The sequence below is a fragment of the Mobula hypostoma genome, chromosome 9 (genome assembly GCF_963921235.1).
Source record: "Mobula hypostoma chromosome 9, sMobHyp1.1, whole genome shotgun sequence".
Lineage (NCBI taxonomy): Eukaryota > Metazoa > Chordata > Chondrichthyes > Myliobatiformes > Myliobatidae > Mobula > Mobula hypostoma.
The window spans coordinates 49,316,451-49,342,517 of record NC_086105.1 but is presented as its reverse complement, the minus strand read 5'-3'; the positions used below and the strand labels follow the sequence as shown (position 1 = coordinate 49,342,517).

Sequence of the window (26,067 nt, the reverse complement as noted above, 5' to 3'; positions counted from 1 at the left end):
GATAAGATAAGTAATTAGGAAAAGGGATCAGAAGTACAGGGCATTTTTGCTGTCCTACCTGATTAGATTTCCATTAAGGTTTTGCCTCTCCTGGATCAAAATTATTTTTGTCCAGGAGGGCCAAGAGGAGGGACTGTTAGGGCATATTCTGGAGTTATGATATATAGCAAATGTTAATTTCAGCTTCAGACCTGAACATGGCTTTTAGATTGAGTTTAAAATGCAGACCAGAACAAAGGTCTTCCTGGAGCTGCAGAATAGGGTTGATTGCAAATCAGGAAGCATCCATTCACCTGAGATGTCTGCAAATGCATGAATTCAGCTGCTGAGATGGAGGTGATTAACACTCATTTTGGGTGTGTTGGTGTGAAGACCTAGGTATTTGAACTCAAAGGAAGCACCATTAATGCCTCGTAGCTATAGAAATTGTCCTGTTTTTGCCTTTGTTCTTTATTTATAAAATGTGATGTAATAATCTTCCAAGAGAGTCTCAAATGTGATGCCTGCTTGCTTTGCTAAATAAAGGCTTCTATATCCACCAGCTTCAGTGTCCCTCCAGTGACTTAGTTCACAGTCACAACAGAGGTGGAGTCCTGGGTCCTGGGCAAGATTAATAGACGCGGTTTGTGGAGTGGACTCTGTAGTACACATTATGATGTGTTTCTGCTTTCTGGTCGCTCCTTTCTTTGTCACTATTTTGGATGATTTTGATCGGGGTGGTCTGCAGATAACTAATGACACAGTGCTAGATTGAACTGAACTGAATACGCCTGGACACTCTCAGTCAACACACAATGCTGGAGGAACTCAGCAGGTCAGGCAGCATCTATGGAAAAAGGTACAGTCGATGTTTCGAGCTAAGACCTTTCAGCAGGACTGCCCAAAAAGTCGATTGTACTTTTTTTCCAGAGATGCTGCCTGGCCTGCTGAGCTCCTCCAGCATTTTGTGTGTGTTGCTTGGATTTCCAGCATCTGCAGATTTTCTCTGGATTGTGATTGGACTCTTTCGGTGATGACTTTGTGGGTTGGTATTTTATATTTTGAGTTTTTCACTTGTTTTTTCTGCCGTTTGCACTTTTTTTTTGTAAGTTGGGAGTGTTGATGGTTTTCTTTGAGTGGGTTTCATGCTTTTCTTTGTTTTGTGGCTGTCTGTAGAAAGATGAATCTCAGGGTTGTTTGCTGCATACGTTCCCTGCTAATAAATGCAATTTGTATATTTGAATCTTTGAACTCACTCTGAAGTGCATTGTTAATGATTCAACACAACTACAGTTTTATTTTGCTGAGTGTAGTGTGTCTGAAGTGCCTCGACCTCCCACCCTTGCCACTTGCTTCCTCTTACTCCACACACACACAATTACACACAATACAAACTCTCTCACATACACACCACAAACTCACATACACACACACCACACACACACACACACACACACCCACAAACACACACACACACACACACACACACACACATGCACCACAAACACGTGCACGCACACATACACACATACCCACTCATACAAACACACACACTCATACAAAACACACACACACCACAAACGCACACGCGCACCCAAAAACGTGCACGCGCACTCACAAATTCACATACGCACTCACAAACATACATACACACACCACACACTCAAAGACACACACACACACTCAAAGACTCACACACACACACACACACACACTCAAAGACTCACACACACTCACAAATGCACATACACACCACAAGCACACATGCACTCACAAACGCACATACACACGCGCACGCACCACAAATACACGCACACATACACACATACCCACTCATACAAACACACATACCCACTCAAACACACACACACACACTCATACAAAACACACAGACACTCACAAACACACAGACAGTCACAAACACACACACAAATACACATCTCACACACACACACACACACACACACACACACACACACACACACACACAACACTGCCTACATCCTTTTTCCTTGGCCTGTGTCATTTTACACTTTGTATCCTGATCAGTTCTACTCCTTCCCCAACAGCCAAAAACCTTACTGACTGTCACACTCCTCAAGTCTCTCCGTTCCCTCTTCACTTCCCTGCCACTGGCTCTGTGTGGAACCCTCCCCTGGCTGATTTGTTAAAGATTCCACGTGAATACTGTCCTCTCTTGCTGGTCGTAGTGGGTGTCTGAAGTGCCATTGAAGATTAATGAATAAGGAGATAACCCTGTGCAATTTGTGACTAGCATAACTGTTTGATCTGGCTTGAAGGTCGATTGATTCTTTTGCTTTAGTTACTTGGTGGCCTGTCCTGGGGGGTAGGTGGGTGTGCGTGTGTGCACACACGAGGGAGAGGGGGTGGGGAGAGCAGCCCGCTTTGCAGTTGTTATTTTGTTTTGCTTGTGTTGTTCTGCTGATAATTGTGATTGTGCTTTGTTGGCGCCAGAATGTGTGGTGACACTTTCAAGCTGCTCCCGGCACACCTTGGGTTGTGTTAGTTGTTAACGTAAACAACACATTTCATTTGATGTTTCATTGTATATTTAAATACATGTACATGAATCTGAATGACATTAAGAGCTTAAATTTCAGGATGGGCAGAATTATTTGCTCAGGAACTTAATCCAAAGGTTTTAACAATTTATCAATTGTTCGAATGTGGCGAGCCAGGCTGGCTTGCATTGTCCATGTCTCACAGCAGTGGCCGTTTGAGAGGTTACTGAGCTAACGCACTGCCACTGGAGCACACTAACAGCACCATCTTGTGGCCAAAGACCCCTTGATTGAATTCTGTCCCATTCTTGATTCACTGAGCGAGGCCACTTTGTCTTGCAGATCGGAGAAAAACGTACACAGTGGAGGAAGCCGTGGAAACTATTGGGTTTGGTCGGTTCCATGTTTTGCTGCTTTGTATCATGGGCAGCACAAGTGTGAGTATTTGGTGGAATGGTTGAGCTGTACAGTGGGAATAGCCAGAATACTGACTGTCCCAACCACTCCAAAGAACTCCGATGGAACGTACAACTTCATATTTGTCTGCAGAAATGTGCTCATTCATTCCGTTAATCGAAGCTATAGAACAACTTTATTTCACCTAAAATGAGAAAGTTCGGGAATCTTAAAGATGAAACTGCTGAATTTTATATTCACCAATGGGAGTGGAAGGCTTGTAAGAAGGTATCTTTCACCACCCTTCCTTAAAACCAAATTGATGCTAATAAGATTTACTATTTTCCCAGTTATCTTTGCCTATTGATAAACCACATCTCAAGTATCGGCGTGGTCCAGTTCTCAAATTCGTTTAGGAAACTGAATCTTGAAGTCCTAGAAGTCATTGATGAAAGGAGTCAGGGGTTTACCATCCAAACAGGCCTCTTCTAACCAGTCCAGGTCCTATCCCAACACTTGCAGCAATACAGGACTTTCAACCCATCTATCCACACTCATCAGCACTAATCCTTCTCAGTTCTCCTTACATTCCCTCAATACCTCAGGTTCTACCACTCAGCTTACAGGTGCGGAAATTTGCAGTGACTAATTAGCATATCGACTGGCACTTCATTGGGACGTAGGAGGATAACAGTGTACCTGGGGGAATCCCCATGTGGTTACAGGGAGAATTGCCAAACTCTGCTCAGCTGCCACGGTGGGCGGGAGCTCCTGATGAAGGGTCTCTGCCTGAAACGTCGGCTGTCTACTCTTTTCTATAGATGCTGCCTGGCCTACTGAGTTCCTCCAGCATTTTGTGTGTGTGTTGCTTGGACTTTCAGCATCTGCAGATTTTCTCTTGTTTTTGGGGGTGGGGGCAGTGGCTGTGTGAGTATTGAACCTGAGACTACGTCCACACTATGCTGGATAATTTTGAAAATGCCGGTTTCGAGTAAAAACGACAGGCGTACACACTAAGCGTTTTTCAAAATATCTCTGTCCACACTAACACGGATATTTGGGCGAACCTCCTCTACTGGGCACGCGCAGGACACGCAGAAAACAAGCGAAGAGGAAACGGTATACTTAGTGCGCATTTGTCCAGTTACAGAGTAGAAAAACTTAAAAGGAATTGCTCTTGACTCTTGCGCAGGAGGACTTAAAACTAAAAAAAAAACAAATACTGGCGCGTATGGAGGCAACCAACGGGGAGTTCACGGACAGTATAACCCGGCTGACGACGAACATTGAAAAACTGACTAACTCCTGTTGCATTAATAAAGCACCTTGTTAAATGTATAAAACATGTCTGCATCAGTGTTATCTTGTATTTCTATACAATGTTACATTAGGCTGCTACACATCTATTGTCAGAGAAGTACTTGCATAAATAGGTAAACCACCTTCATACAAGCAAGGATAGAAAACAGGGCAAAGTGAGTATACTTATTTATTCAGTAAGCTATGGGTCAAAGTATTTGGTGAGTACATTTCTAACTCTTCTGGCTTCAGTCTCGTTGCCGTCTGTTCTGAAATTGTTAGGTTCTGCGAAGCGCAGAATCAAATATCGCTGTGATGATTGTACGCTCTAGTATCAATTGTTTGGTGACAATAAAGTAGTAATAATAATAATAATAAGAAGAAGAAAACAATGAAATGCTGGGCTGTCACCATCTGTTCCAGCACGTCATGACAGCGGTTTTAAAAAGCTGGGGTTACCCTGTACAGACTGCAACGGATATTAGGCGTTTCCAGATTTATTCACTCTGGAGACCGTTTCTGAAAATCTCTGTTTTCGGGGATGAAAATGCTGTTTTAGTGTGGACAGAGGGTCAAAACGAAGAGAAAAAGCTTTGTTTTCAAAAATATCCGGCGTAGTGTGGACGTAGCCTGAGTTACTGAGCTGTGAGACAGCAGCTCTCTCACTGTGCTGTCTGCAGTTCAATCCTGCCTCATGCATTGGTGAAAGCAAGCTGAAATGTACTGTATCAGTGACAAAGCTGATAATCCATACAAGGGGTTAAATTGGTGATATTAGCGAACCTTACTGTGAGAAATCTAAGTTACCTTCATCCACGCCCTCAGGTATGTTCTAGTTTCTGAGAACACCTCCGCAGTTGCAACACTTTACCCCAACCACTGATTCCCAGCATAGATAACGAACTCAAAATCCCAGAGGAAGCCTTGAACTCATAAATCAACAATAGATTTGAGGGCATCAATTAAAACTGAAGGCAGTGATGGCCAGCTGGAGAATCAGAAGATATTTGGTCCTTGTGTGTGTGTGTGTGTGTGTTGTGATTGTAAATATTGGTTTCTCTGCTCCATGACGCATTTCCTAAGCCAATATTAGATACGGGATTTTTCAGTCTAAAGTGGGTTTTTCTTCTCCTGGACAAGATTGAAGAGTCTCATGAAACTTGGTAAAGAGGAATTTTCACACCACCTGGATACAGGGACTCTAGCTGTATGACAACCAATATTCCAAGGTGGAACCTCTCTCTCCGATCATTAGGTTAATGTGAATTGGCACCTCATCCCAACCCTTCTTATGTGAGATGGGAATATTTCCCAAAGCCTGTAGTCAGTATCCATTGGGAATATTCTACCAGATATCAGTCCAAAGCCTGCACTGAATATCTCCAACAATCTGGAACGAATGCCCAATCTTCATCGCTAGGCCTGCTAGACAGGAGTATTTTTTTTTACATGGCTTGCCTAATAAACTGAATAGAAAAGCCTCTGATAACTCAGAATGTGGCCTGGAATTTCTCTGATTGTTTCTTCAGGTAGCTGAAGCCATGGAGATCATGCTGCTGGCTGTCATTTCTCCAGTCATCCGTTGTGAGTGGCTCCTTGAAGAATGGCAGGTTGCCATGGTTACCACCGTAAGTTTATCCCACTTCATTGAGATCATTGTAGTTCCATGGTGCTGTGTCCCCTGGTAGTCAAGAGCAGCTTCACCCTATGACAATCTCACAGCAACTAATCAGGAACCAAAACCAATCCAAAATTCATCTTTACAGTGAAACTGATGACCGGAAGCTTCTACCCTTCTTATTGTCTTCAGAGTTTCAAAGCAGATGCCTGGATTAGAGAGGAGTGGGTGTACAAGTAGGGATGTTTACTCTGGAGTGTTGGAGCTGAGGGGTGACGATAGAAGTGAACAAAATGATCAACTTTATATTTTGTACACTTCTGTCAGTAGATAGGGTAGATGACCGTAGTCCATTTCCCAGGGTGGAAATGTGAACAGCTAAAGGGTGCAACTTTAAACTGCTGGGGGGTGGGGTGGGGTAAGGTTTAAAGGCATGTGCAAGGCAAGATTTCTACAAGAGAGTAGTAGGTGCCAAGGGAGGTAGGAGAAGCAAGTGATACCAGCATTTAAGAGGCATTTAGAAAGACACATGAGCAAGAAGGGAACAGAAGGATTGAACTAAGGTGGGATTAGTTTGGAGTGGCATTATGGTTGGCACAGATGTAGTGGGCTGATAGGCCTGTTTCTGTGCTATACTGTTCGGTGTGTGTTCTATGGAGTTCCCAGCCACCATTTAACAATTCACTTCTGCTTTGCATTGTCAGCCACTCACCTTGCTCTTTCTAGCTGGGCTTTCACTATTAAATTCTACCTTAAACTTCAAATGAGACTTTGTACTTCTCCACAACCTCAGGGTGCTTGAAAGTGCTTTACAATGTAAGCACCACTGCAGCTAATTCACATTCAGCAAGATCCCAGTAACACCAATGAAATAAACACCCTGATACTTGGGTGGAAATTTGTCTAGCGTTGATGTATTGACTTCTGGTTGTATTCTGTCTGCAGATTTGATTTTTGACTGAAGGTCAGTACACTCAGCTGTTGGTGTCCTTCAAACTTTAGCGCTGGCCAACTTCTCTCTTGTGGCCGAACGATTGTTATTCACAAAGGCAGTGAGGAGAGGGCATTTACTACTATTCCAGGCCCATTGTAAAAGGGCAACTCCCAACAGTGCAGTGGCAACCTTTTGCTGCATTTGTGAAAGTACTTGGTACACTGCTAGCAAAGACCTAAACTCAAAAGAAGGTTATAACCCTATCCGATATAGGTATCTATACATGCCCTCACTATAAGTAGGGTATACTGCATCAAACTATTTTTCAAATATTACCGTACTTCCCTGTCTAACCTCTGGGGTGCAGTCTAGCTCCCAATATCCACTCTTTGAGTGGTGGCTCTCCCTCCCCTACCAAGAATGAGATTCTACCAGCTTAAGCACAATAGTTCAAACCCAGTTTGTTTTATTTTTAATGAAACGTGTTTTTAATTTTAGACAAACAGTTCTTAACACACATTTAGCACACAGAGGATTTTAAATTTATAAGAGATTTCTGAATTACACAAGATTTATAAACTACAAAGAATTTTCAAACACAAGTACAATTCTTACAAACTAAGAGAACATACCAATGAGTTTCAGATAAATGAATCAACAGTTGCAGAAATTGAAGGTTGTGGAACAAATTCTAGTCTTTTTTCCTGTCACCCAGTATTTCTGTTATTCTTCTTGTTATTCCTAACATCCCCAAAGCTTTCTGACATTTATACTGTTTTGCTACTAGTTGACATTATCTGCATGTGCTGTTTTTCAGATAATCTTGACGGGACAAAGTAACTCACACAGATGGTCTAAAAGCTTCTGGGGATAGTGATCCCAGATATCCAAAATTAATACTGTAAGGGATGACTCTCTGAGTACATAAATATTCCAACTGCTAATTGACCAACTATACCTGTGACCATGTTTCATGTGCTAAGTGATAATATCCATCTGATCTGCAAGCTTCCGTGAACTCAGTCACAATAGGAAAGGCTTAGCCAGTGTTGTCTGGTTTGATGCAGGCCAATTAACATAACCCCATTGTCTTTCACTGAGTAAACATGGGCCTACAAATCCTCACTGTTTACTTGTTGGCAACAAGAAGCTGAGCAAGGGATCTTGGTTTGAAGTTTAACTTTGTCAAAAACCAACTCTGGCCCTTTGGAAAAGTGATGCTGTTGTGCCAGAAAGCTGAGGTTAGCAATAAGCCTGTTGGGCCCTGGAATGTGAATATCCTTCACACAATGAAGTGCTGTTATGCGTTATCAGCTCATCATTCTATGTTGGCACATAAACCCTGTGATTCTGAGGTCAAAGCACAGACATGCACTGAACCAAACTGTTGGCCAGGAATAATCCTCCCATTTGGTCAGTAAGACAAATGATAGAAATTGTAGGAGAACTCTGAGTCTACTAGTATGATAAGTTGGGCTCTTGACTTTTCTCTGTAGCTGTTACACCTTACTCTGCATTTTTACTGCTTACCCTGTTCTTTCTAAATGCGCTGTGTAATAATTCGATCTGTTTGAAGAGTTTGCAAGATGAAATAATAAATGAATCCCCTTTCTTATTCACCCAGCCTCAATGAATATTATCTAATGATCACTGAATCCTTGCTGGGCTGAGCTCATGAGAAGATTTGCCTTCCTCGGTTCCAAATCACTTTATTGCCTGGCCTAGGGATGGCTTCATATTTAAATGATCCAATCTTCACTTCTTATTTTGGGAGAAGTTTTCACACTTCTTTTGTCCACCGTGTAAAAAGTTTGCAAAGCCTTGGGTCAATGGTGGGGCAGTTAGAGCTTGAACCTGACCTCCAGCCCTGGCTATGTGGAGTTTGCATATTCTCCCTGTGACAATATGGGTTTCTAATCAGTGCTCTGGATTCTTCCCGCATTCCAAAGGACATTCTGTGGGTTAATGGTAAACTACCCCATTATATAGGTAAAGTGGTAAAAGATTCATAGAGTGTATGTGAGAGAAATAGATTAGAACTATAGGCAAAAATCAAGAGGGGAATGGGATGGGTCAGCATCAACATGGTGGACTGAATGGCCACTTCTGTATTGTAATATGCAAGTAACTCCCAGAATATGCTGGTTCTGATTTTGTGTGGTGTTTCATAGAATCCTTGACCAGCGTAATGCTTTTTCTCTGTACAAGTTCTAAAAAGTTCCATCAAGTCAGCCATTAACTCTGCTTGTCACAGTGAACAAACGCTGATCATGCCATCAAACTGAGGTCTTGGGACCCTGCTGTCACACTGGTAGAAGCGTACTACATCTCCACTGGGGACACTGCTTCTTTACCTTGGTGCAGTGCCCAGAACTCATTCCCAGAGCTCACACCAGGCCTACGTACAACTGTAATAAATAATAATGTTCCAGCTGTAAACTGTGGCTTTTATTTATCCTGATCACTGCATTTTAATAAGCTGTGTGCACAAGCCTCCATTATTCTTTACCTTTTACCAGTTTTAAAAGAAACACTCTTGCCTCTCTTTCTTTCAGTTTAAAATAAATGATTCTATACTTACTTGTTCTAGATTTGCAGTCAATTTATCATAATCTCTTTGTATTTTTTGAGCTGATCTACATTATCTGAGCCTGCACTGCTCCCTGCTACTACAGATGCTGAGGACGTAGATGTGAGGTCCTACAAGTACCTGGGGGTGCACCTGTATGACAGAGTGGAGCGCCAATACACAGGCTGTATACAAGAAGGGCCAGAGTCACCTCTACTTCCTGAGGAGACTGAGGTCCTTTGGAGTATGCAGGCCTCTCCTTCACATGTTCTACCAGTCTGTTGTTGCCAGTACAATCTTCTATGTGGTGGTGTGCTGGGACAATGGCATCAACATGGGTAATGCCAACAGGTTCAATAAACTGATTAGAAAAGCTGGCTCTGTTATAGGAGTCAAACTGGACACAAGGGAGGCTGTTGTAGAACAAAGAACCCTTCAGAAAATCCTGGCAACTTTGTACAATGTTTCTCACCTTCCGCATGCCACCTCGGCTGAACAGAAGAGCACTTTCAGTAATAGACAACTGTGCTGCTCCAAAGTGGTCATTCTTACCCTTAGCCAGGAGGCTCTATAATGAGTCGATTTGTAGCTGGGAAAGTGATGACCCCCTCCTGTTAGACTGTTTGTGGTAACTTATTTTTTATTCTTTCTGCTTCTCTTCTAATATTTATATCTGTGCACTTGTAATGCTACTGTGAAGTTACAATTTCCTTTGGGATCAATAAAGAATCTATCTATCTCACTAAACTTCGTGTTCATTCAGAATTATAATATTCTCTACAGAATTAACCAATTCATTTACACAAGTAATGAAGAACTGAAGCCCTTGTACAGATCTTAGCAGGTTATCACTTACCACTTCCTTCCATTTCCCTCTTCTTCATCCTTTAATCACCTCACCAATCTCCCAGCTACGTCTATAACTTCCCTTCAATTCCAGGAATTTTCATTTTCACTTGTTGTCTCTTATATGCAACCTTGCAGAGTTCTTCTTGGAAGTTCATGGACCTTTTCTTGTTCACCGTAAAATACATCTGCTTTGAAAGCACCTCTCTATCTTGACTCTGTTTGGTCTTAAGATACTCTGTTACTGTGATCTTGGTTATTGGTTCCAATAACTTCCTGACAGCAAATGATAGACTCACAAGTGTATAATTTTATGGTTGTACTTGCCCATCTTTTATTATGTTAGCTTTCCAGTCCTGGACTCTGAGAACTTGGGAAGATCAAGGATAAAGCATCTGCACTTTCTTCAGTTATGAAACAACATTGCAGAACCTTTTACATGCTTGAGACATAAAGAAATAAAATATTGCTATAACCTTGTCTTTAGAGAAGAATCATTAATTTGGCATGATTAAGCAAAGCTGATGTGATGGGAAACTAATATGTGCCTTTAAAAAATTATTCTAGATGGTGTTCCTTGGCTTCATGGCATTTAGTGGATTTTGGGGTTTCTTTGCTGATAGATATGGGCGTTGGAAGGTGAGTTACGTTATTTCTTTGAATGTCAGAAGTCTATCTTATACTCTTGGGTGAACTCAAAGTTATTCATAAGCAATAAAAATATCAGATGGAGAAAATCCAAAATAGAAAATACTGGAAATAAATCTCAGCAAGTCAGGCAGCATTTGTGGAGAGACAAATGAAATGAGTGTTTCAGATTGGTAATCTTTCATCAGAATGGAGGTTATTGACCTGAAGTGTTATCTTTCTCTTTTACCAATAACTCTGCCTGACCTACAACATGTTACTAATATTTTCATTTTTTTCTGAATATTCTATGCAAATATACTTTGATTTTATGCCCCTGTCTGTGCGAATACAGTATTGGGATCGAAATTTCGTATTTTCCTTGGGATTGGGGATGATAATTAGCTGCTCAATGTGGGTGTGCTGAACATATTTGATTTTTGAGAAATGCAGGCTGAGGAGGTAAAATGGCAGGAAAAGGAAGTTGCCTATCATCCTCCCAGTCGTAAATAGTTGTGGCCCAGCTTTGTACAGCAACTACTTAGGTAGACTGATGATGCGTTAGAGGTTATTACGAAGGGGATGAGTACAAGGTCAACAAGGTTTAGCCCACCGTTCAGTTTAGTTTCATCACCAAAGGAAAGATAGTGTTTTAGAGAGGGTGTAACAAATTTTCACTTGGGTGGTCCCTTTGAATATCTTATGAGTCCAATACCTCCAAGACAAGAAGATTTTAAGAATTTTATGCTCCACTTAGATCACCTCATTGTCCGAAGCTTTGGAGAATACAGATCCGTTATGCTCGGTTTTCTCTCTTTCCTTAAGTAAGGAATTTAAACCACATGGGTTCTTAAAACCACCCAGAGCAATTTCAACAAAATTTCCTTGACTTTATACTCCACACTCTTTTCCTGTTGGATCTGTTGTTGTAAGATGGATGTTGCACGGAGAATAAAATAACTGAGCATTATGGGACTATTATCTGAAACTTTGGAAAATGGACGATTTGATTGAAACACAATATTCTTAATATAACCATATAACCATATAACAATTACAGCACGGAAACAGTCCATCTCGGCCCTTCTAGTCCGTGCTGAACTCTTACCCTGTCCTAGTCCCACCGACCTGCGCTCAGCCCATAACCCTCCATTCCTTTCCTGTCCATATATCTATCCAATTTAACTTTAAATGACAACATAGAACCTGCCTCAACCACTTCTGCTGGAAGCTCATTCCACACAGCTACCACTCTCTGAGTAAAGAAGTTCCCCCTCATGTTACCCCTAAACGTTTGTCCTCTAACTCTCAACCCATGTACTCTGGTTTGAATCTTCCCCACTCTCAATGGAAAAAGTCTAACCACGTCAACTCTATCAATCCCCCTCATAATTTTAAACACCTCTATCAAGTCCCCCCTCAACCTTCTATGCTCCAAAGAATAAAGACCTAACTTGTTCAACCTTCCTCTGTAACTTAGGAGATGAAACCCAGGCAACATTTTAGTAAACCTCCTCTGTACTCTCTCAATTTTATTGACATCTTTCCTATAATTCAGTGACCAGAACTGTACACAATACTCCAGATTTGGCCTTACCAATGCCTTATACAAATTCAGCATTACATCCCAACTCCTATACTCAATGCTCTGATTAATAAAGGCCAGCAAACCAAAAGCTTTCTTCACCACCCTATCCACATGAGATTCCATCTTCAGGGAACTATGCATCATTATTCCTAGATCTCTGTTCTGCAGCATTCTTTAATGCCCTACCATTTACCATGCATGTCCTATTTTGATTAGTTCTACCAAAATGTAGCACCTCACATTTTTCAGCATTAAACTCCATCTGCCATCTTTCAGCCCACTCTTCTAACTGTCCTAAATCTCTCTGCAAGTTTTGAAAACCTACCTCATCATCCACAACACCACCTATCTTAGTATCATCTGCATACTTACTAATCCAATTTACCACCCCATCATCCAGATCATTAATATATATTACAAACAATATTGGACCCAGTACAGATCCCTGAGGCACACCGCTACACACCCTCCTCCAATCTGACACACAGTTATCCACCACTACTCTCTGGCGTCTCCCATCTAGCCACTGCTGAATCTATTTTACTACTTCCATATTAATGCCTAACGATTGAACCTTCCTAACCAACCTTCCATGTGGAACCTTGTCAAAGGCCTTACTGAAGTCCGTATAGACAACGTCCACCGTTTTACCCTCGTCTACTTTCTTAGTAAACTCATCAAAAAATTCAATAAGATTTGTCAAACATGACCTTCCACGCACAAATCCATGTTGAATATTCCTAATCAGACCCTGTCTATCCAGATAATTATATATACCATCTCTAAGAATACTTTCCATCAATTTGCCCACCAATGACATCAAACTCACAGGCCGATAATTGCCAGGTTTACTCTTAGAACCTTTTTAGACAATGGAACCACATGAGCAATACGCCAATCCTCTGGCACCATTCCTGTTTCTAATGACATTTGAAATATTTCTGTCAGAGCCCTTGCTATTTCTACACTAACTTCCCTCAAGGTCCAAGGAAATATTTTGTCCGGACCCGGAGACTTATCCACTTTTATATTCCTTAAAAGTGCCAGTACTTCCGCTTCTTTAATTGTCATACCTAATGTTTTCCCTTTCAAGCCCTCTACTGTTATTTCTCTTGAACTGGTTAGTCATTGTCTTAGAATAATGGGGCTGGCCATTTAAGATCTGGTGGGAAAGTTCCTTTCTTCACAGGTTTGAGCGTCTTTGGAATTGGTCCAACAAAAGGATGCCTTTGGCCAGTTATGTAGTTTATCTAAGGCTGATACATTTTAGGACACAGAGAGCGGGGCTTGAATGGGTAAGTTGAGATACATTAGTCATCAGAGTCAGATTCACTATCATTGATTTACATGATGTGAAATGTGTTGTTTTGTCAAAGACCTAAAATTACTATAAATAATAAACATAAATAAATAGTAGTAAACAAAAGGAATAATAAGGTAGGGTTCAACCATTCATGGGTCATTCAGACATCTGATGGTCGAGGGCATTAAGCTGTTTCTGAATCATTGAGTGTAGGTTTTCAGGCTGCCGTACCTCTTCCCTGATGGTAGAAATGAGAAGAGAGTGTGTCGTAGACAGTGAGGCTCCGTAGTGATGAGTGCCACTTTCTTGAGCACCTCCATAATGTGCCCATGATGGAATGGCTGAATGTAGCCTCTTTCAGTCCTATGTATTGGAAGCTCCATACCAGGCAGTGATGCAACCAATCAGAATGCTCCTACTGAATAGGCTCATGGTCCATACAGCTTTAAATTCTTGCACATTTGCCGTAGTTGACTGCAGGGATTTAAGGGAAAAAGTGTTTGCATTTTAAAAAGAGTCTGTGCTCAATAGTATCTATATTTTTTTTTGTCTGGTTTACCTTGAAGACTATAGTTTTGGGAGATAAACAGAAGAATGAGCTGGTTAAACTGGTGTTAAATTTAATAGTGACCAGCTAAGTTCCCCTGAGCCACTTTTATAGTTACTAAATCTTTTTTTATGAAGCTAATAACACTTATTGTTACTTTCATCATTTGTGTTTTACAGGATTGCTTTTATATTTATTGTGATTTTTTTGTTTATTTATTATGTTAATTATGCTTACTGTGCTTTTTATGCTGCATCAGATCCAGAGTAAGAATCATTTTATTCTCCTTTATCCTGCTGTACTGAAAAATGATAATAAGTAATCTTAACTTTTGAATCTTGAGTAATATTATTACAATGAACTAAGTTTCAATATAACCACTGAAGTTTACTGAAGGTGTGAATGATTCATTGAACTTTAGGGGAACTTTAGCTAATTATACATTATTAAATTATTTTTACTTCCGTGAAGTTGTTATGTTATGGACAAAGAATATGGATTCAAATTTTTTCAGCTATACATCTTTTGTAGCCTGAGGGAAAACTACACTTGCAGGATACTTTCTCGGGTCTTTAACTCCTTTATCTGTTTTATATGTTTTAATGCACAAAGGGTGTATCAAAATAAAAACAACAAAATGTATTAAAAAAACAGAGTTCCTACTGTTATAATCTCACCTTAATTTCGGTAAACACCTTTGTTACGTATGCACTGTGAAAATAAATAAAACAAAATATACAAAACCAAGCAACACACACACAATGCTGGAGGAACTCAGCAGGCCAAGCAGCATCTATGGAAAAAAGTACAGTCACATTTCGGGCTGAAATTCTTCAGCAGGACTGGAGAAAAAAAGCCAAGGAGTAGATTTAAAAGGTGGGGGTGGGGAGAGAGAAACACCAGACGGTAGGTGAAACCTGGAGGGGGAGGGATGAAGTAAGGAGCTAGGAAGTTGAGTAGTGAAAGAGACAGGAGGCCATGGAAGAAAGAAAAAAGGGGGAGGTGCATCAGAGGGAGGTGATTGGTGGGCAAGGAGATGAGGTAAGAGAAGGAAAAGAGGATGGAAAATGGAGAAGGAGGGGGGTTGTTGGGAGGCATTACTGGGAATTTGAGAAATCGATGTTCATGCTATCAGGTTGGAGGCTACCCAGACAGAATATAAAGTGTTGTTCCTTCAACCTGAGTGTGGCCTCATCACGACAATAAAGGAGTCCATGGATGGACATATTAGAATGGGAATTGGAAGTGGAATTAAAATGGGTGGCCACTGCGAGATCCCACTTGTGTAGGTGCTCGGTAAGTGCTCTCCCAATCTATGTCGGGATGACCGATATATAGGAGGCCGCATTGGAGCACTGAACACAGTAAGTGACCCCAACAGACGCACAGGTGAAGTGTTGCCTCACCTGGAAGGACTGTTTAGGGTCCTGAATGGTAGTGAGGGAGGAGGTGTAGGGGTAGATGTAGCACTTGTTCCACTTGCAAGGATAAGTGCCAGGAGGGATATCAGTGGGGAGGGATGAATGGACAAGGGTGTTGCATAGGGAGCGATCCCTGCAGAAAGTTGGCGTGGGGAGGGAAAGATGTGCTCAGTGTGGGATCCTGTTGGAGATGGCGGAAGTTTCAGAGAATTAGGTGCTGGACACGGAAGCTGGTGGGGTGGTAGGTGAGGACGAGAGGAACCCTATCCCTGGCAGGGTGGTGGGAGGACGAGGTAAGAGCAGACGTGTGTGCGGAACGTTGCTACACCTGCCCCTACACCTCTTCCCTCACTACTATTCAGGGCCCTAAACAGTCCTTCCAGGTGAGGAAACACTTCACCTGTGAGTCTGTTGGGGGTCACTTAGTGTGTTCGATGCTCCATTGTGGCCTTCTGTACATCAGTCATACCCAACATAGATTGGGAGACTGCTTCACTGAGCATCTTCGCTCTGTCAGTCAGAAACAGTGGGATCTCCCAGTAGCCACCCATTTTAATTTCACTTCCCGTTCCAATATGTCCATCCATGGCTGCCTCCATTGTGGTGAGGCTACGCTGAGGTTGGAGGAACAACACTTTATAGTCCGTTTGGGTATCCTCCAACCTGACAGCATGAATATCGATTTCTCAAACTTTCGGCAATGCCCCCCAAACCCCCTCCCCTTCCTTCTCCATTTCCCATCCCCATTGTCCTCTCTCACCTTATCTCCTTGCCCACCCATCGCTCCCTTTGGTGCCCCTCCCCCTTTTTTCTTTCTTCCATGGCCTCCTGTCTCTTTCACCAATCAGCTTCCCAGCTCTTTACTTCATCCCTCCCCCTCCAGGTTTCACCGATCACCAGGTGGCTCTCTCTTTAATCCTCCGTTTTTTTCCCAGGCCTACAGAAGGGCTTAGGCCTGAAACGTCGACTGTACTCTTTTCCTAGGTGCTACCTGGCCTGCTGAATTCCTCCAGCATTTTTGGTGTGTTGCTTGGATTTCCAGCACCTGCAGATTTTCTCTTGTTTGTGATTTGTATACAAACAAGGATCATTCTGGACCCGAGTCACCCCAACCGCAATCTATTCCAGCTGCTACCATCCGGGAAATGGTACTGCAGCATAAAAGCCAGGACCAACAGGCTCCGGGACAGCTCCTTCCACCAGGCCATCAGACTGATTAACTCACGCTGATTTGAGTGTATTCTATGTTACATTGACTGTTCTATTTATTATAAATTATTATAAATTACTACGATTGCACATTGCACATTTAGACGGACACGTAACGTAAAGATTTTTACTCCTCATGTACGTATGTGAAGGATGTAAGAAATAGTCAATTCAATTCAAAAACTAATGCAGTAGTGGCAATTCTAAAAACAATACAAACAACATTAGAATCCCACTAACCTGCTACCTTATACACAACATCAAAAATGTGAATAAATACATCTCATCTTAAGAGGTATACTCACTTAGGCGTACATGTGCTTAACTTCCAAACACATATAGGATAGACCCTGAAACAAGTTCTCCTCGCTCACGCTGAGTGAGCAGAGATTAACACATTCACCTTACTTGATTACATTCACATTTGGTCATGAAACAATAAAGAAAGACAAAAATAAACTTCTACAATATATTGCCTCGTAGTTGAATTACTAAAAAGACTAACCTACTAGGCCAATACGGAAATTCGCACAACCATGCTACTCCAGTGCTGATCAATTTACTTGCGAAAATCTAAAGCATCCACATGTAAAAGATGTCAAATGATTGATACTCTAAACCTACAAACAAGTATGAACAAATTTACATGGATATTATCAACTATTATTCACCTTTCCTCACCATACAACGAGCACTTGATGTTCTTTCCAGAACCTTGTAACTCTTCTTTCTACTCCATACCTGCATAATAATGTCATTGTTTTCTCTTAAAGGCAAAGGCAGCTATTTTAGCATTATCAGGGTCAATACATAAGTGCACTTTAACAATAAAAAATTATATTCAATGGTCTCCTGGTTACACATCTTTTGGGGAAAAAGTGGGGAAAAAGTAAATGAGTCTGAGTAAAACTGAACACAAAATATAAACAATTACTGTCACTAAAATCCTTTTCGGAAAGCAACAGGCCTATCCGTAACTGCATTCATACTGGTTTCCAACTTCTGAATTTTACAAGTTATTTAGCATAAATACAAACCCTATTTCCAGAAAAGTTGGGATATTTTCCAAAATGCAATAAAAACAAAAATCTGTGATATGTTAATTCATGTGAACCTTTATTTAACTGACAAAAGTACAAAGAAAAGATTTTCAATAGTTTTACTGACCAACTTAATTGTATTTTGTAAACATGCACAAATTTAGAATTTGATGGCTGTAACACACTCAACAAAAGTTGGGACAGAGTTAAAATAAGATTGAAAAGTGCACAGAATATTCAAGTATCAGTTCAAAAGGAACATTTCTCAATGCAAGATTGCAGAGAATTTAGGTCTTTCAACATCTACTGTACATAATATTGTGAAAAGATTCAGAGAATTCAGAGACATCTCAGTGTGTAAAGGGCAAGGTCGGAAACCACTGTTGAATGCGCGTGATCTTCGAGCCCTCAGGCGGCACTGCCTAAGAAACCGTTATGCTACTGTGACAATTATAGCTCGGGAGTACTTCGGAAAACCATTGTCACTCAACACAGTCTGTCGCTGCATCCAGAAATGCAACTTGAAACTGTATTACGCAAGGAGAAAGCCATACATCAACTCTATGGAGAAACGCCGGCGAGTTCTCTGGGCCCGAGCTCATTTCAGATGGACCAAAAGACTGTGGAACCGTGTGCTGTGGTTAGATGAGTCCACATTTCAGCTAGTTTTTGGAAAAAACGGGCATCGAGTTCTTCGTGCCAAAGATGAAAACGACCATCCAGATTGTTATCAGCGAAAGGTGCAAAAGCCAGCATCTGTGATGGTATGGGGGTGCATCAGTGCCCACGGCATGGGTGAGTTGCATGTATGTGAAGGTACCATTGACTCTGAGGCGTATATTAGGATTTTAGAGAGACATATGTTGCCATCAAGGCGACGTCTCTTCCTGGGACGTCCATGCTTATTTCAGCAGGACAATGCCAGACCACATTCTGCACAGGCTACAACAGCGTGGCTTTGTAGACACAGAGTGCGTGTGCTTGACTGGCCTGCTGCCAGTCCAGATCTATCTCCTATTGAAAATGTATGGCGCATCATGAAGAGGAGAATCAGACAAAGGAGACCACAGACTGTTGAGCAGCTGAAGTCTTATATCAAGCAAGAATGGACAAAATTTCCAATTGCAAATCTACTATGATTAGTATCCTCAGTTTCAAAACTATTAAAAAGTGTTATTAAAAGGAAGGTGATGTAACACAATGGTAAACATGCCTCTGTCCCAACTTTTGCTGAGTGTGTTGCAGCCATCAAATTCTAAATTTGTGTATGTTTACAAAATACAATTAAATGGCCAGTAAAACTATTGAAAATCTTTTCTTTGTACTTTTGTCAGTTAAATAAAGGTTCACGTGAATTAACATATCACAGATTTTTGTTTTTATTGCATTTTGGAAAATATCCCAACTTTTCTGGAAATGGGGTTTGTATGATCTGAATAAAAGTTATTTTCATATTTATCTGCTTACCTTTCTGCAAATATTTTTGATAACAACCAAGAAATTTCCTGTTAAAGTTGCACCTCCAATAGATCATTGCCAGCTGCAGACAGTCAGATTGTTTCATTGGCCCTTACCTCTGCCCCAGGTAAAAGATTCAATGATATTAACCTTTTCTGTACAAGTTAGATTTGGTAATGTTGGAGGTTTTGTTTGTCTGTAATTTCTGAGGCCCTCTTTACACATTTCTTTCTATTCCAGATTCTTCTCATATCCACCGTCTGGAGTTCCTATTACTCAGGGTTAACGTCGTTCGCTCACACGTATGGTTGGTTTGTGTTCCTGCGTTCCATGGTAGGATGTGGAGTGTCTGGCCACTCCCAAGGGTAGGCAGCATCCTGTTTACATTTCCCTTTCCTTGAACAGTTAGATTAGGTCTAGTACTTACAGAATTGGTTGCAGAATATGACTAATCTGTGGATTCCATCTAAAGTTTCCTCTGCACTAGGCATAGCAGGATGTGCCATGGATTCAACATTGTGTGGACCTTCTCTGCCATAGTGTGCAGAGAGTAGGTCATGTGGGAGAGAGGTCTTGGGCAGGATTGGGGGGTTTTCAAGGTGAAATCTGGCATTAGACTGAGTAGTTGGGGAGTTAGTATGATTCATTGCTTCATAACTGGAGAGGTTGAACCCTGGACCAGCCGTTAGGTCAGTAGTAAACTGGTGGAGGGGTCTCTCTACTGGGGTGGAGGGGGTGGATGAGGTTATGATTGGATTTGCAGTCTGGCTGGAGGCCTGGTCACAGTCAATGGAGAGAGAGAGTTGTCAGTCAGACGCAGTTCAGGGAAGAGCCGTACCAAAAGAGATCTGGTGGCGATATCAAGCTGATGGTCCCTGGATGGCTTTACTCTTCTGGTACTGGTGTAAGCACAGTGTAATTAGTACTGCATCTCTGTGTTAACGAGGTAAAAGACCCAGAGCGCACACTTTTCTTTCAGAGCTGTTAGACTGATCTTTGCTGAGGTTATTTTATATATTTGCAAGATCACAAGATAATTATGGAACCTGTGTTCATCCACACACGAACATGGGAACTGATACAGAGCAGGCAGCTTCCTGGGCTGATTTCCCCATTCACTCAGTTCACTGCTGATCAGTATCTCATCTACTATTGATCCGTAGCCCTTGACAGATTTACCTGTCGACGCCAGTTTTGAATATTTCAATATACCGGCAGCTTTCCTTGGAAGGATGCCAGCTACTGTTTCCCAGGAGTCGATAGGCCATGTTCTTGAAGAAAAATAGAGACGGGATAGTTATACCGGAAGCCAGAGTGCCTGTCTTTCATGGAGAGAATAGCACATCATCACTGATTAATAATGCGCGAATACAGATCCCTTTGGCTCACTGAGTCTGTGCCCAAGTATACATTTATACCCCACCCAATTTACCCTCCCCACATTTCCATCAGTCCCTCTAAGATTCTACCACTAACCTAAACACTACGGGCTATTTACAGTGGCTCGTTCACCTACCAATCCGTACGTGTTTATGGTGTGGGAGGAAACCAGAGCAAACCCCACACAGTCAGTGGAACCCAGAGGTCAGGGTTAAACTCAGATTGATTTTGCTCTCCCAGTTGTGCCCCCTTGTGTTACAGATGTATTATCAGTCTTACATTTACACTGATATCACCTACATTAATTGGGTAAAATTATGGTACTGACATATTTTGTGCCAATTATTATCGTATCGGAGTCAATAGACTGATTTTATTAAGCAGGAGACTTCCCAAATGCATGATGCATCAATGAAGGCATTGCATTTCTGAAATTGAAGTAGTTATAAAGGTCATTTCCATTTGCTGTTTTACCCTAAGGATTCAACAGACATTTTCTATTGGTCATAGCGCAGATACAGGGGTTATGTTACTTACTGCTGCTTCCTTGTCAGTGTAACATGCTAACTCCAGCTTTGCTTTGCACAGGTTTATTCTGATGACTGAATTCATTCCCTCCAAATATCGAGGGCGTATTTTGCCTCTGGGGCAGGTAAGAACCCAACCATGTATGTTCTGAAACTTCAGAACGTGAACCAGTGATGACTTGTTTGGGAGTGATATTTTTAAGCTTTTATCTCAGTTAAACTAATGTTTCTCCTGTTGTCGATGGAAAACCTGATTTAAAACAAAAACATGAGGTTAGTTTGGATGACTGGGATGTATGATGGACAGGTAATCCATAAGAACATAAAGTATACAAGGAAAATTGGACTATTCAGGCCATTGAGTCTGCTCCACCATTCAATTATGGCTGATTTATTATTCCTCTCAACCCCATTCTCCTGTCTTCTCCCAGTAACCTTTGACACCCTTATTAATCAAGAACTTATTGACCTCCACTTTAAACATACTCAATGACTTGGCCAACACAGCTGCCTGTGGCAATGAATTCCACAGATTCACTACCCTTTGGCTAAAAGTATTCCTCCTGAACTTTGTTCCAAAGGAATGTCCATCTATTCTGATGCTGTGTCCTCTAGTTCTAGACTCCCCCAATATAGGAAACATCCTCTCCACATATAGGCATTTCAATATTTGTTAAATTTCAGTGAGATCCCCCCTCATTCTTCTAAACACCAGTGAGTACAGACCCACAGCCATCGAACGCTGCTCATATGTTAACCTGGTCATCCCCGTGATCATTCTCGTAAATCTCCTCCAGACCCTCTTCAATGCCAGTACCTACTTTCTTAGATAGTTTTCTCATTATACTCCAAGTCCAGTCTGATCAAAGTTTTATAAAGCTTCAGCATTATATCCTTGTTTTTATATTCTAGTTCTCTCAAAATGAATGCTAATATTGTATTTGCCACATTGTAAATGGCCTCTTGATAATTCTGGTGAATGATCTCCAATCAAGATCTTAACCCACCTTTTCCCTCTCCAGATTTGATAGACTTGATTTTCACTCTTAACGTTCATGATCTTTTCCACTTCTTTATAGTTTTTACCTCTTTCTTTTCTCACAGATCTTCTGGCTCACTGGATCCACAATAGAGATCCTTTTGGCCTACCTAATTATTCCTACACTGGGTTGGCAATGGCTTGTACGCATTTCTACCCTACCGAGTATCATTCTGCTGGTGGTGTTTAAGGTGAGGCCAAGAAGTCCTTCCTCTCTCTGATTCACAGTTACAGCATCCAACAAGTCTTGGATTTGTATGGGCTAAAATGATAACAGATCATATATTTGCCCTTTTGTATTACACAAAGAACAACATAGACCTAAAACATGAACATGTATATCCTGTTTCATGTTTTCTTGTGACACAAAATGGGCTTATCTGCGTTCACCAGCAACTTTTATGTGTGTTGCTTGAATTTCCAGCATCTGCAGAATTCCTGTTGTTTGCTTATTTGACCCGTTGTGTCTGTTCTGAATGTTCTTATCAGGCCATTTTTCCTGTATCCTATTCTCTCTCGTGTGCCCATTATTTGGCTGCTGACTCTGTCCTGCCACTTACCTTCAGAAGGGAAGAATTACAGAGGCTAATTAACTTATCAGGATGCCTTTGCGATATGGGAGGTAATCAGAACACCCAAGGGAAATCCACATAGTCAGGGAGCATGTGGAAACTTTGCACCCAGATTGGAATCGAACCTGGATCAGTGGGACTGTGCAGCAACAGGCAATAGTGTTTCTAAAGGAGTCCTTGTATAGTGCTAACTGATGAAAATTTTATAAAACATTTGAATCTTACAAACAAAACTCCTTCCACTTCAATTCTTCTCTATGTTCCCTTATTCCCATTTCTGTCTGGTACTTCTCTCAGCGTCAGATGCCAAGGTTCCTGCTGACGGGTCTCCTTCTCCACCCGTTTCTCACGGGTACCAGCACTTCTTTCTAACCTCTCGTTGTCCTGTTGACAGATGCCAGCCTTGGCTTGTTGTCCTCTGAATCAGAAGGTTGTGAGTCTGTGCAACAGTCCAAACACCTAAACACGAAATACATACACTTCATCCCCAGTGCCTCCATCAAGGGGAAATATTCATCTTCCGAATTAATGTGCCGCCCCAGGTTCATGTGAAAGATAGAGTGGAATAACTTGGAAGAGAACTGGGAGAGATGGTCACATTATTCCTGCAGATAATACAGTCACTGAATAAATTTCTGTTTGGGCTACTTCATGGCTTGTACATTGGCTGTTCGGTTTCCTACATTCCATCTGCAACAACCCGACTTTGCTGACTGTGACATATTTTAGAAAATTCTTGGTTTGTGTGTGTGATTTATTAGTGCAGGTTCATTCTTTCATCAGCTCTCTGTTCTTTTCCTTGCCAAAGGTATTATTTCCTCTGTTCCCATAAGATGCTTCTCCTGGTGTGCACCTCCCCTCATCCTGAGTCACCATTTCTTTGCCTTCCTATACAATTCTCCACTGCCCTGGCATCACCAGTACACTTGATTCAAGCACAATGTTGCCAGCAACCTCTGATCTTGTGTGAGTCTGCATGCATTTCATCTGGCTGAACGGAATCAAACCCACCAGCAGTAGTAGGAGTTTTGGGATGGCAATTACAGGTATATGGGGTTGCACATGACTCTGATCTCTACTGAAATTTGATCAGCTTGTATGCAAGCAAAAAGTTCTAAGTTTTGCCATCCTAAGGAACTTGGGTGTCTCTTTTACATCCAATTAAAAATGTTAGCTTGCAGGGACAGAAATTAGAATTTATTTAAATCTTACATCCATCCCACAACTTGAGGGAGTAAAAGTTTTTGCATTATGACTCTGTTGCAATGTACAGACATGTGAATTTAAAAGACTAATGGTTTGTAGAAAGAAGCTGCCCTGTAGCCTGTTGGTCCTGGCTTTAATGCTGCAGTCGCGTTTGCCAGATGGAAGCAGCTGAAACAGTTTATGATTGGGATGACTGGTGTCTCCGATGATCTTCCAGGCCTTCTTTCTGCACCTCCTGCTGTAAGTATCCTCAGTGGAGGAAGGTTTGCATCCACAGATATGCTGGACTGTCTGTACCACTCTCTGCAGTGCCCAGCGATCAAAGTTGGTGCAGTTCCCATAGCAGGCGGTGATAGAGCCAGTCAGCATGTTCTCAATGGTGCCCCTATAGAAGGTCTTGAGGATTTGGGAGTCCATGCCGAACTTTTTCAGTCGCCTGAGGTGGAACAGATGCTGTTGTCTTTTGTCACAAAGCTGGTATGTACGATCCAGGTGAGGTCATTGGTAGGGTGTATACCCAGGAACTTGAAACTACTCGCCCTCTCAACTGCAGACCCATTGATGTTGATTGTGGTGAGCCTGTCTCTGTTCCTCCTGTAATCCACAATCAGTTATTTTGTTTTTTTTGGACATTGAAGGAGAGGTTATTATCCTGGTACTACTGTGTCAGTGTGTCAACCTCTCCTTTGTAGGCTGTCTCATTACCACTAGAAATAAAGCCGATCAAAGTCATGTCATCTGCGAATTTGATCAGCAGATTGGAGCTGCGTGTGGCAGCACAGTCATGGGTGTAAAGGAGTAGAGGGGGGGACTCAGGACACAACCCTGGGGGGCACCTGTGTTGAGAGCCAGAGGGGCAGAGGTGAGGGAGCCCATCCTTACCACCTGTCAGCGATCCGGCAGGAAGTCTAGGATCCAGATGCACAAGATGGGATGCAGGCTGAGGTCTCTGAACTTCCTGTCAAGTCTGTAGGGAATTATGGTGTTGAATGCTGAACTGTAGTCCAGGAACAGCATTCAAAAGGCCAATTTATACTTCAGTGTCGAACCTACGCCATAGGTACGGCGTAGCCGTGTACCCTACGCCGTAGCCTGACATGCACCTCCCCAAAAAAGTAACTACGTGTCATTGCAGACCGCGACAACTGTGATTGGTCCGCTTGGTAGCATCGCATTTCCTCCTATGCATTTCTGGTTGCATCTTCTCATCAAATCATCAAATCTACTTGCCGACATCCGAAAATATTTGAAATGCGTTTCCTCGTCCATGTCTCTCAGTGGCCGGACAAGCACAGAAAATTCACCCTCCTTCTGCCTCAATCCATTCAATGCTCGTACACATCATCTCCTCCAACGTCTTCTCTCTGTTCTGCGCTGCAGTAATTTCAATACAAGTAACTCTTGTTCAACATTTATTAGCTCCTAATCCAACATGATGTGCTCAGTTTCAGTCGCCATTGCTTGAAGTACACGAAGAAACCCAACACAGTGGCATAGAAACCCCACCGCCAACTAGCGTTTTGGCGGTGAATTGCAGAGCGACGCAGACACATCGACGCACAAGTATAAATGCTCACAACGGTGTAGGCCACTTGTGTAGGCTACAGCGTAGAGCCTACACAGAAGTATAAATCAGCCTTATTGTAGGGAGAGAGGATGGGGTGTAATCCTGTGGCTATGGTGGGTAGACCAGTTCCGTAGGTAGGCGAATTGTAGGGGTCTAGTGTGGGTGGTAGCATGCTGCAGGTGTAGTCTATAACCAGCCTCTCAAAACATTTGCTCTTAACTTAGGTGAGTCTGGCTTTTGTTCAGGTATGCTACCTTGGTTTTCTTAGAAAGCGCCAATTAACCTACTAACCTGTGGAAGGAAACTTGATCCACGGGGGAATCCCACACCGTTTCTGGGATGACGCGCAAACTCCACGTGGACAGCACTTGAGGTCAACACTGCTCCAGGGTTACTGGAACTGTGAAGCAGTAGCTTTAT

General features: G+C 42.0%; 1 protein-coding gene across 6 annotated transcripts in view; it reads left to right on the top strand.

Moving 5' to 3' along the window:
- Positions 1–26,067, top strand: part of svopl (SVOP-like) — a 131,031-nt gene that overhangs the window by 66,038 nt on the left and 38,926 nt on the right. For 3 of the 6 annotated variants that reach the window (XM_063058264.1, XM_063058263.1, XM_063058262.1), the window contains exons 3-8: positions 2,844–2,938; positions 5,726–5,824; positions 10,731–10,802; positions 19,597–19,721; positions 21,325–21,388; positions 22,368–22,493. In XM_063058264.1, the coding sequence (XP_062914334.1) occupies positions 2,844–2,938; positions 5,726–5,824; positions 10,731–10,802; positions 19,597–19,721; positions 21,325–21,388; positions 22,368–22,493 (581 nt within the window). The remainder of the gene's footprint in view (positions 1–2,843; positions 2,939–5,725; positions 5,825–10,730; positions 10,803–19,596; positions 19,722–21,324; positions 21,389–22,367; positions 22,494–26,067) is intronic. The other 3 variants (XM_063058261.1, XM_063058265.1, XM_063058266.1) reach the window with 3 other exon arrangements.